Below are 11,511 nucleotides of genomic sequence, written 5' to 3'. Positions count from 1 at the left end.
GCAGAGTGGCTGGAAAGCTGCCTGATGGAAAAGGACCCGCGGGTCTTGGTCAACAACCGTCTGAGTATGAGCCAGCAGTGTGCCCAGGTGGCCAAGGAGGCCAATAGTGTCCTGGCTTCTGTCAGGGACAGTGTGGCCAGCAGGACTAGGGAAGGGATCGTCCCGCTGTTCTTTAGTTACTGATGAGGCCGCCCCTGGAATACCGTGTTCAGTTTTGGGCCCCTCACTAAAAGAAGCCATTGAGGTGCTGGAGAATGTCCAAAGAAGGGCAAGGAAGCTGGTGAAGCGCTTAGCGAATGAGTCCTACAAAGAGTCACTGAGGGACCTGGAGTGGTTCTGAAGAACAGGAGGCTGAGGGGACCCTTATGGATCTCTGCAGCTACCTGAAAGGAGGTGACAGAGAGGTGGATGTTGGCTTCTTTTCCCAAGTAAGAAGTGATAGGATGAAAGGAAACAATCTCATGTTGTGCCAGGGGAGGATTAGATTGGATATTAGGAAACATTTGTTCATTAAAAAGGTTGCCAAGCGTTAGAACATGCTGCCCAGGAAATTTGTTGAGTCACCATCCCAGGAGGTATATAAATGATGTGTAGATGTGCTGTTAACAGACGTGGTTTAGTGGTGGACTTGGTAGTGTTAGGTTAACAGATGGACTCGATGATCATAACAGCCTTTTCCAACCTGAATGATTCTAAGCTGGTGTCTACTGTTGCTGTTGCTGGGGACATACTCGATAGGTGAGGTCTTGTAGCCCCTTTCCACCCATGCCAATGGGTTGCAGAGCCCTGGCTTTGTGCTGGGTGAGGTTGGAAGAGCCTTGGGAGAAGAAAGGAAGTGGAGGCATGTGAATCTGGGATGCAGAAGAACTTTATTGAGAGAAAAAAACAGGGAGAATGCAGGAGCACCGAGGGGAAGGGAGCTGGTATGATGTAGAAATATGGCAACCATCATCCGAGGTCTCTTGAGTGCATTACACATTCCAGAGCTCTGAGGTCTACCTTCCCTCCAGTGAGAGCAGCCCACCAAAGCCACCAAGTGGGCTTTGGCTTGTGAGAAGGTGTTTGCAGTGGAGAGTAGTAGACATAGCAGAAGGGGCGATGCAAAGAAGACAGTTGGAGAACAGGAGGAGGTACATGGGCCATGTTTCCAGGCAGCCGGGGCTCCCCCTTCCCTGTTTCTTTGCATAGTGCCTTGAGAGGAGGAGCCATGGAGGGTGAGCCCATGTGCCAGCAACAGCCCGGAGCTGCGTCCTCAATCGATGCCGTGGCTTCCAGGGTGTGGGTGGTTGGTGTCAGGGGTGGTGGTGAGGGCCCTTAGCAGGGGTAGCAGCCCCTTCCGGCACCGAAGCAGCCCAGGCCGCCCAAGCCGTAGCCGTAGCCGAAGCCGAAGCCTCCGGAGGAGACGGGCACTCCCTGGGAGCTGAGGACGTTGCCCACGGCAGCCGATGAGGAGGATCCGACGGCGGTGCTCTGGGGGAAGGAGCTGAGGATGGGTCCTGGCAGGGTGACGAGCACGGCGGGAGGCTGGATGACGACGCGGGAGTCCTCGCACTGCCTGACACAGGGCTCGTTGCAGCTGTTAGCCAGCGGGGTGGGTCCGCAGGGGCGGCAGAGGTCGGAGCAGGCCATGGCTGTGGTGTGGAGGGGCCCTGGAAGAGAGGGGGGTGAGAAAGCGGAGGGGCGGTGGTGCAGGAGGGCGAGGGAGTGGGGAGGCGTGGTGTGGGGCTGTGGGGAGCGTGGCTGCGGGGAGGCGTGAGGGCTGCTGAGGCTGGGGCCAGCAGAGCGTGCTGGAAGAGCCGGGCCAGGCAGGCCAGGAGAAGGAGGGGAAGGGGGTTGAGGCTCACCTTGTTGAGCGCGGAGGAGAAGGCGTCAGGAGAAGGGTGTGAGGGAGAGAGGCGCTGGGCCGGCTTTTATGCGGGTGCCCAAGGGGCGGGACAGCCTTTGCGCGTGACGGCATTTTGCAGCAGGCGGCTCTTGTGTGCCACGACCTCGCCAAGAATGAGGTGGGGTGTGTTTCCCTTCCCGCAACGCTCACTTTTCATGTCCTTTTCTGGAGGACGTGTACTCGTGACACTGGAGGCAACTTTTAAGTGCGAGTAATAGAGGAAAATTGCATTAATGTTGGTTCTTTGTGTCAGAGCATTTGGTATATGTTGTCGAAATGTAGATGTGCTTGTCAACAATGAGGTCAACCCAATGCATTCGTGTGTTGTGGCTTGCGGTATGTTGTGTAATGGGGTCTCCCGTTCCTCACAGCCCTGGCAACCTGGTCTGTTCTTTGCAGTTGTGTCAGGCACAAGACATTGACCCTGCCATGGCGTTCAGTCCCTCCCCACCTCACCGCCAGCTCACTAAGCTTCTCTTTAGACCCGGCCTTTCCTGTCAGCTGCTCTGTGTGTGTCCTGTTGCCCCTCTGGCTTGTTAGGCTGTGGCTTGGAGAAAGGCGGCTGCCTGTTTGGGCTTGCAGCCCCTTGGGGCCATCCCTGGGGGTGGCAGTGCCAGCAGGCAGAGGAGGGCTGTTTGCGAGAGCAGGCCGTTGGCCTGGCAGCCCTGGTTCAGAGCTGGCAAGCCCTGTGCTGTGGGGAGGCCTGCCCTGCTCCCCAAAGGCTTGGGTTGGCCCCTCCGGAGCAATCGCCTCGGCAAGGGCTGGTAAGTTTTCAGCCTGGGCTCTGGTGTCATGTGTCCAAAAAAGAGCAAGAAAGCTGGTGAAGAGTCTAGAGAAGAAGAATGAATGGGGAATGCTTCAAGCAACTTGGCTGCTTTAGTTTCCCGAAAAAGAAAGTTGTGCAGGGATGTTATTTCTCTGTACAACTGCTTGAATGAAGGTTGTATGGTGGTGCCTGTCAGTCTCTTATTTCTAGTAACGAGAGATAGAGGAGGAAACAGCCTCCAGTTGTGTGAAGGGAGCTTTGCATTGGATATGAGGAACAATTTGTGCACCTAGAGTGTCATCACGCCCAGCAGGACATGCTGGGGGTAGAAAGGCTGGAAAGCAGCTTTTCTGAACCCTGCTTTGTGTTGCTGCTTGGGAGAACGAGCTGACTGCAAGGTATCATTGTGCTGTCACGTCTGAAGGGGGCAAGTGTCTCCAGGGTGTCATTGGGAAGATGGTTGGCAGGAGGTTGGGGAGGTGATCCTGTACTCTCTGCAGGGCTGGTGGGGTCCCATGTGGTCTCCTGTGTCCATTGAGGGCTCCCCCATGGAAGAAGGACATGGACTTAGTGGAATAAGATAAGTGCTGGGCCACCCAGATGCTGAGAGTAGTAGAGCATCTTTACTATGAGGGGAAGCTAAATGATCTTGGTGGGTTTTCAGGCATGAGTCAAGGCCATGCTGGGAAGATGTCATCAGTGTGTCGAAATTGCAGGTGGGAGGGCAGAAGGGCAGAGGAGTGAGAATCTTCTTATGGGTGCCCATGGACAGTGCAGAGGTGAATGGAGAAGGCTGAAAAGATGTGCCATTTCCTTGGAATGGAAGGCAACCCTTTTTTGGTGTGAGAGTGGTCAAAGAGTGAAACTGGTTGTGCAAAGATGTGCTGAATTCCCATCCTTGGAGACACTGAAAACCTGTGTGGACGTGTTTATGGACATCGTGCTCGACCTGGCCATGCTTGAGGAGGTTGGGATGGAGACGTTGAGCTCCGGAGGTTGCTTGCACTCTCAGTGATTCTTTTTGCTGTGATTTTCTTTGCTGTGATGGCCAGAGTTGTGATGAGGAAGGGAGTGGGTCAGTGGGGAGCAGAATGAAGCCCTCATAGTTCAACGGAGATGGTTAGCGACCTGCTACTGCGCTTGGACATGCGCAAGTCTGTGGGAACGAAAGTGATCCACCCACAGGCATCAAAGGAGGTGTTGGATGTGCTCTGCAAGCCACTTTCAAGCACTTCTCATCACTCCTTGGCTAACCGGGTAGGTCCCAGCTGACTGGAGATTAGCAAAAGTGAGGCTCATGTGCAAGAGAGGCTGGATCGAGGATGTGGGGAACTACAGTCCTGTGAGTGTGACCTCAGTGCCAGGCAAAGATATGGAGCAGATCATCTCGAGAGCCTTCACTCGGCACCTACAGGTCAACCAGGTGATCAGGCTCGGTCAGCATGGTTTTATGAAAGGCAGGTCCTGCTTGACTATCCTGATCTCCGTCAGTGAGAGGAGAGGCGTTGGATGATCTTTCCCTGCAAGTTAGTAAAGCACTTGATGCTGTTTCCTACATCATTCTCCTGGAGAAACTAGCTGCTCATGGCTTGGACTGACATATTGTTTGCTTGGTAGAGAACCGGCTGGATATTTGTGCCCTAAGAGTTGTGGTGAAGGGAGTTAAATCCAGTTGGTGGCCAGTCACAAGTGGTGTTGGCCGTGGCTGAGAGTTTGAGCCAATTTTCTTGAATAGCTTTATCAGTGATCTGGAGGAGGGGATAAAGTGCACCCTCAGTAACATTGCAGACATCAGCTAGTTGGGTGGGAGTGTCGATCCAGTAACAAGTGATACGATGAAAGGAAACGGCCTCACGTTGTGCCAGGGGAGGGTTAGATTGGATATTAGGAAACATTTCTTCACTGAAAAGTTTGTGAGGCATTAGATGTGGATGCCTTTAGAATTAGTTGAGTCACCATCCCTGGAGTTATTTAAATGCTGTGTCGATGTGTTGTTCAGGGATGTGGATTAGTGGTGGACTTGGTAGCATTAGATTAACGAGTTTGGACTTGATGATCTTAAGAGACACTTCGAAGCTAAATTGTTTTATGGTTGTGTGTGTTGTTGTTGTTGCTAAGGTCATACTCGATAGGTGAGGTCTTGCAGCCCATTTCCACTCAGCCCAGTGGGTTCCTGAGCCCTGTCTTTGTGCTGGGTGAGGTTGGAAGAGCCTTGGGAGAAGAAAGGAAGTGGAGGCATTTCAAGCTGGGGTGCAGGAGAACTTTACTGAGAGAAAAAAAACAGGGAGAATGCAGGATCGCCGAGTGGAAGGGAGCTGGTCTGATGGAGAAGTACGGCGACCATCAGCCAAGGTCCCTTGCATGCAGTAGATCACCCAGCTGTTCCTGTTCTGCAGTGGGAGCATCCCACCAGAGCCTTGATGGCCTTTCTCTGCTGAGAAGGTGTTTGCAGCGGAGAATATTGGACATAGCAGGAGTGGCGATGCAAAAAATACAGTTGGAGAACAGGAGGAGGTACATGGGTCATGTTTCCAGGAAACCGCAGCTACCCCATCCTTGCTTCCTTATTTAATGCATAGAGAGGAGGAGCCGTTGATGTTGAGCTCGTGTGTCAAGGGCCCTTAGCAGGGGTAGCAGCCTCTCCCGGCGCCGAAGCAGCCCAGGCCGCCCAAGCCGTAGCCGTAGCCGAAGCCGAAGCCTCCGGAGGAGACGGGCACTCCCTGGGAGCTGAGGACGTTGCCCACGGCAGCCGATGAGGAGGATCCGACGGCGGTGCTCTGGGGGAAGGAGCTGAGGATGGGTCCTGGCAGGGTGACGAGCACGGCGGGAGGCTGGATGACGACGCGGGAGTCCTCGCACTGCCTGACACAGGGCTCGTTGCAGCTGTTAGCCAGCGGGGTGGGTCCGCAGGGGCGGCAGAGGTCGGAGCAGGCCATGGCTGTGGTGTGGAGGGGCCCTGGAAGAGAGGGGGGTGAGAAAGCGGAGGGGCGGTGGTGCAGGAGGGCGAGGGAGTGGGGAGGCGTGGTGTGGGGCTGTGGGGAGCGTGGCTGCGGGGAGGCGTGAGGGCTGCTGAGGCTGGGGCCAGCAGAGCGTGCTGGAAGAGCCGGGCCAGGCAGGCCAGGAGAAGGAGGGGAAGGGGGTTGAGGCTCACCTTGTTGAGCGCGGAGGAGAAGGCGTCAGGAGAAGGGTGTGAGGGAGAGAGGCGCTGGGCCGGCTTTTATGCGGGTGCCCAAGGGGCGGGACAGCCTTTGCGCGTGACGGCATTTTGCAGCAGGCGGCTCTTGTGTGCCACGACCTCGCCAATAATGAGGTGGGGTGTGTTTCCCTTCCCGCAACGCTCCATTTCTGTACTTCTCTTGAGGACGTGTCCTTCTGACCCTGGCGGCAACTTTTAAGTGCGAGTAATAGAGGAAAAAGTCATAAATGTTGGTTCTTTTTCTCAGAGCGTTTGCTAGATGTTGCCAAAATATAGATATGCTTCTCGACAAGTGAGGTCATCGGGATGCATTCGTGTTGTGGCTTTGGGTGTGTTGTGAAGAGGGGTCTCCATTTCCTCGCAGCCCTGGCAGACTGGTTTGGGATTTGTAGATTTGCCATACACGAGGGGCTGACCCTACCATGACGTTCCGTCCCTCCCCGCCTTATGCCAGCTTGCTAAGCGTGTCTTTAGGCCTGGCCTTCCCCGCTGGCTGAGATCCACGAGGTTGCCTGCCCCTCGTTCTTGTAAGGCTGTGGCTGTGAGAAAGACGGCTTCCCTTTTGAGCAGTTCCTGATGGCTGGAAGAGAGCTCATAGGCCTGATCTATTGAAGCAGACGAGGATGGAAGATTTGGGAAAGTAGAAACTGTTGAGACTGGCCTTGCTCCTGTGGCAGGTGATGTTGGAAATCCTCGCAGAAAGCACTATCAGTCCCAGGAAGGACAAGAAGCTGGTGCGGATCTGTCGGTGTGGATTTACAAAGGGGAAGTCACAGTTGACCAACCTCCATGTCCTCTATATTGAAGTGACTCTCTTGGTGGACAAGGATGAGAGCTGTGGCTGGTGTTTACCTCACCTTTTTTCGTTAAGCTTTGACGCTTTCCCCCCTTGCATGTTCCTAAACACACTGAGAAAGTATTGGTTGCGAAAGTGGCTGAAGGGCTGGGCGCAGTGGCTTGTGATGAGTGTCCCAAAGTCCAGATGCAGGCAAGTCTCAAACGGCGTAGCCCAGGACTGGCATCCATGGGGCCAACACTGTTCAACATCCTCATCAGTGACTTGGGGAGTGGGACGACGTGCTGCCTAGGGAAGTTGTCAGATGATGCAAAATCTGGAAGAGAACCTAAGCCAATGGATGGTCGTGCTGCCATTCTGAGGGAGTCTGGAGAATGAGGCAGAGGGGAATCTCTGGGAGTTCAAGAGGCAGAAATGCAAAGGCCTGCATCTGTGTGGTGAATAGCACAGGGCATCTGGACATGCTGGGGGTAGAGAGGCTGGAAAGCAGCTTTACTGAACCCTGCTTTGTGTTGCTGGTGGAGAATGACCTGACTGCGAGGCATCACTGCGCCATTACGGCAAAAGAGGCCAAGTATCTCCAGAGCGGCGTTGGGAAGAGCGTTGCCAGGAGGTTTGTGGAGGTGATCCTGTAGTCCCTGCAGGGCTGGTGAGGCCTCACATGGAGTCCTGTGTCCATAGAAGGCTCCCCCATTGAAGAAGGACATGGACTTAGAGGATTGAGGTGAATTCAGGGCCATTGAGACTCTAAAGGGACTGGAGCATCTTTGCTATGAGGGAAACTGAGAGAGCTGAGAGCTTTTTTCATCTGGTAGGCAATGCTGTCCCGGGGAGATGTCATCAGTGTGTCTAAATCCCAACTGGGAGGGCATGTGGAAACGGCAGTGAGAGTCTTCTCGTGGGTGTGCATGACCAGGACAAGGGAGAATGGAGAAATCTGAAATGACCTGCCGTACCCTTGGAAGAGTGGCAATCGTTTTTCAGTGTGAGAGTGGTCAAAGAGTGAAACTGGTTCTGCAAAGAAGTGCTGAAGTCCCATCTGGATGCATTCGTGTTGTGGCTTGCGGTGTGCTGTGAAGAGGGGTTTCCATTTCCTCGCAGCCCTGGCTGGCTGGTCCGGGCTTTGCAAGTGTGCCAGGCATGAGACACTGCCCCTGCCATGGCGTTCCATCCCTCCCCACCTTACCGCCAGCTCAGTAATTCTGTCTTTAGACACGGCCTTTCCTGTCAGCTGCTCTGTGTGTGTCTTGTTGCCCCTCTGGCTTGTAAGGCTGTGGCTGGGAGGAAGGCGGCTGCCTGTTTGGGCTTGCAGCCCCTTGGGGCCGTCCCTGGGGGTGGCAGTGCCAGCAGGCAGAGGAGGGCTGTTTGCGAGAGCAGGCCGTTGGCCTGGCAGCCCTGGTTCAGAGCTGGCAAGCCCTGTGCTGTGGGGAGGCCTGCCCTGCTCCCCGAAGGCTTGGGTTGGCTCGCCAGAGCGCTCCCCTTATCTGGGGCTGGGAAGTTTAGAGTCTGGGCCTTGGTGTGATGTATCCAAATTAGCGCAGTGAAGCTGCTGAAGGGACTATAAAAGAAGAATAAATGCGGAATGCTTGAAGGAACTTCGGGTGTTTTCTTTCCAGGAAACTAAGACTGAGGGGAAATGTTATTGCTCTGTACAACTACTTGAATGAAGGTTGCACGGAGGTGCGTGTCAGTCTCCCATTCTTAGTAATGAGTGATAGAGGAGGAAACAGCCTCCAATTGTGCCCGGGGAGCTTTGGATTGGACATGAGGAGCAATATGTGCACCCAGAGTGTTATCAAGCCGTGGAGAAGGTTGCGCAGGGAAATGGTGGAGTCCCCATCCCAGGAGGGATTTAATCGACATTTAGATGTGGTGCTTAGAGACATGGTTTAGTGGCGGACTAGGTCGTATGAAGTTAACTGTTGGACTTGATTATGTTAAATGTCTTTTCCAAAATAAAGTATTCTGTGATTGCACATGGGACAGCCTGAAAGTGTAAGGGAGTTTCTGGAGAGCCCATGAGTGTGGTGAGAGGCAGAGGGGGAGTGGGAGAAGCAGGAAGGGGCGGCTGGTGAGCCAGGGCCTTTGGGGACTTTCCTTGGGATGAGTGCCAAAGGCTGAGGCCATTTCTCTTTGCAGTGTCCAATGGAAAGAGAGTTTGGAGATTTCCAAGGGGAGTTGGAGGCAAGCATGCAGCACGCGGCTGCAGAGCCGAGGCCCTGGTGGTGGTGGACGCGTGGTGAAGGTCTAGAGGAATGGCAAGGTGTTTCCCAGCTGAGTCCAGGAGAGTGTTTTGCAGGATTTTGTGTTCAAACGGTCTTTGTGTATGAGGGAGATGAATCTTGGCAGGAAGGACTGCTTTGTGACAGGATGGACGTATGTCCTGGGGGCTTGAGGTGTCACAGCGATGAATGCTGCGGGAGCTGGCTGGAGTCCTTGAGAGAGCACACCAAGTAGCTTGGAAATGTGATGGTGCCTGGGAGTAGTTCCTGATGGCTGGAGGAGAGGTTATAGGGCTCATGTATTGAAGCAGATTGGAAAGGAAGATTCGGGAAGGTAGAAGCTGGTGAGGCTGGCCTTGCTCCTGTGGCAAGTGATCTTGAAAATCCTCCCAGAAAGCAGTGCCAGTCCCAGGAAGGACAAGAAGCTGATGCAGAGCTGTCAGTGTGGATTTACAAAGGGGAAATCATGCTTATCCGGCATCTGTGTCCTCTATATTGAAGTGACTCACTTTGTGGACGAGGAGGGAGCCGTGGCTGGTGTTTACCTCGCCTGTTTAGTGAGGCCTTTGACTATTTCTGCCCTTGCCCATTCCTAGACAAGCCAGGAAAGTATGGGTTGTGTAAGTGGCTGAAGGGCTGGGTCCAGCAGCTTGTGATGAGTGTCCCAAAGTCCAGATGCAGGCAAGTCTCAAATGGCGTAGCCCAGGACTGGCATCCATGGGGCCAACACTGTTCAACATCCTCATCAAGTGACGTGGGTGGTAGTACACCGTGCTGCCTCAGCAAGTTGTCAGATGATGCAAAACCGGGAAGAGAGGCTAAGCCAACGGATGGTTGTGCCGCCATTCAGAGGTAGCTGGAGAATGAGGCAGAGGGGAATCTCTGGGAGTTGAAGATGCAGAAATGCGAAGGCCTGCATCTTTGTGGTGAATAATGCTGGGCAGCAGGGCATGCTAGGGGTAGAGAGGCTGGAAAGCAGCTTTACTGAACCCTGCTTTGTGTTGCTGGTTGGGAGAACGAGCTGGATGCTGTGGTATCATCACATCATCTTGGCAAAAAACGCCAAGTATCTCCAGGATGGCGTTGGGAAGAGCGTTAGCAGGAGGTTGGCGGAGGTGATCCTGAGCTCTCTGCAGGGGTGGTGAGGCCCCATGTGGAGTCCTGTGTCCATTGAGGGCTCCCCTGTGGAGGAGGGATGTAAACTTAATGGAACGAGGTGAGTGCAGGGCTCTCACGAGACGCTGAATGGACTGGAGCATCTTTGCTATGAGGGGAAGCTGAGAGAGCTGGGAGTTTTATCAGGCAGGATTCAAGACTGTGCCAGGGAGATATCATCAGTGTGTCTAAATCCCAGATTGGAGGGCAGATGGACAGAGGAGTGAGAATCTTCTTACATGTGCCCATGGATAGTGCAAAGGTGAATGGACAGAGGTGCAAAGATGTGCCATTTCCTTGGAAGGGAAGGCAACCCTTTTTTCCGGTGTGAGAGTGGTCAAAGAGTGAAACTGGTTGTGCAAAGATGTGCTGAATTCCCATCCTTGGAGATACTGAAAACCTGTGTGGACATGGTGCTGGACATCGTGCTCGAGCTGGCTGTGCTTGAGCAGGTTGGGATGAAGTAGATGATCTCCAGAGGATCCTTGCACACCGTGAGATTCTTTTTGGTGTGACTGTCTTTGATGTGATGTCCAGATTACTGCTGAGGCAGGAAGTGGGTCAGCGGGGAGCAGAATGAAGCCCTCATAGTTCAATGGAGATGGTTAGCGACCTGCTAGAGCACTTAGACACGCACATGTCCATGGGGCTGTGTTGGATCTGTCCAAGCATATTGAGGGGCCTGGTAGATGTGCATCATCAAGCCACTTTCAAGCACTTCTCAGCACTCCTTGGCTAACCGGGTAGGTCCCAGCTGACTGGAGATTAGCGAAAGTGAGGCTCATGTGCAAGAAAGGCTGGATCGAGGATGTGGGGAACTACAGTCCTGTGAGTGTGACCTCAGTGCCAGGCAAAGATATGGAGCAGATCATCTCGAGAGCCTTCACTCGGCACCTACAGGGCAACCAGGTGATCAGGCTCGGTCAGCATGGTTTTATGAAAGGCAGGTCCTGCTTGACTATCCTGATCTCCGTCAGTGAGAGGAGAGGAGAGACGTTGGATGTTCTTTCCTGCAAGTTAGTAAAGCACTTGATGCTGTTTCCTACATCATTCTCCTGGAGAAACTAGCTGCTCATGGCTTGGACTGACATATTGTTTGCTTGGTGGAGAACCGGCTGGATGTTTGTGCCCTAAGAGTTGTGGTGAACGGAGTTAAATCCAGTTGGTGGCCAGTCACAAGTGGTGTTGCCCGTGGCTGAGAGTTTGAGCCAATTTTCTTGAATAGCTTTATCAGTGATCTGGAGGAGGGGATAAAGTGCACCCTCAGTAACACTGCAGACATCAGCAAGTTGAGTGGGAGTGTTGATCTGCTTGAGGGTAGGAAGGGTTGACAGAGGGATCTGGACAGGCTGCATCGATGGGCGGAGTCCAATTGTATGAGGATCAACAAGGATCAGTGCTGGGTCCTGCAACTGGGTCACAACAACCCCCCTGCAATGCTCTAGGCTTGGGGCAGAGTGGCTGGAAAGCTGCCTGATGGAAAATGACCTG

The 11,511-nt window shown here is 53.7% G+C and overlaps 2 protein-coding genes across 2 annotated transcripts; both read right to left on the bottom strand.

Annotated features, from left to right (window-relative positions):
* Positions 1 to 991: 991 nt before the first annotated feature.
* LOC122152681 (feather keratin 1-like) lies at positions 992 to 1,629 on the bottom strand. The gene has a single exon (XM_042786128.1). The coding sequence runs from the start codon at positions 1,627 to 1,629 to the stop codon at positions 1,315 to 1,317; it is 315 nt and encodes a 104-aa protein (XP_042642062.1). The 3' UTR covers positions 992 to 1,314.
* A 3,510-nt stretch (positions 1,630 to 5,139) lies between these two features.
* LOC122152686 (feather keratin 1-like) lies at positions 5,140 to 5,587 on the bottom strand. Its single transcript, XM_042786132.1, has one exon. It carries the CDS (start codon positions 5,585 to 5,587, stop codon positions 5,273 to 5,275), a length of 315 nt encoding a protein of 104 aa, XP_042642066.1. The 3' UTR covers positions 5,140 to 5,272.
* Positions 5,588 to 11,511: the final 5,924 nt, after the last annotated feature.

This window comes from Tyto alba, unplaced genomic scaffold (genome assembly GCF_018691265.1).
Source record: "Tyto alba isolate M040663 unplaced genomic scaffold, T.alba_DEE_v4.0 Super-Scaffold_9, whole genome shotgun sequence".
NCBI classification, from domain to species: Eukaryota; Metazoa; Chordata; class Aves; order Strigiformes; family Tytonidae; genus Tyto; species Tyto alba.
Note: the sequence above shows the minus strand (reverse complement) of the source record. Positions and strands in the feature narration are given on the sequence as shown.

Coding starts and splice junctions, on each gene's coding strand:
- LOC122152681 (XM_042786128.1), bottom strand. CDS start 1,629: ATGGCCTGCTCCGACCTCTGCCGCCCCTGCGGACCCACCCCGCTGGCT.
- LOC122152686 (XM_042786132.1), bottom strand. CDS start 5,587: ATGGCCTGCTCCGACCTCTGCCGCCCCTGCGGACCCACCCCGCTGGCT.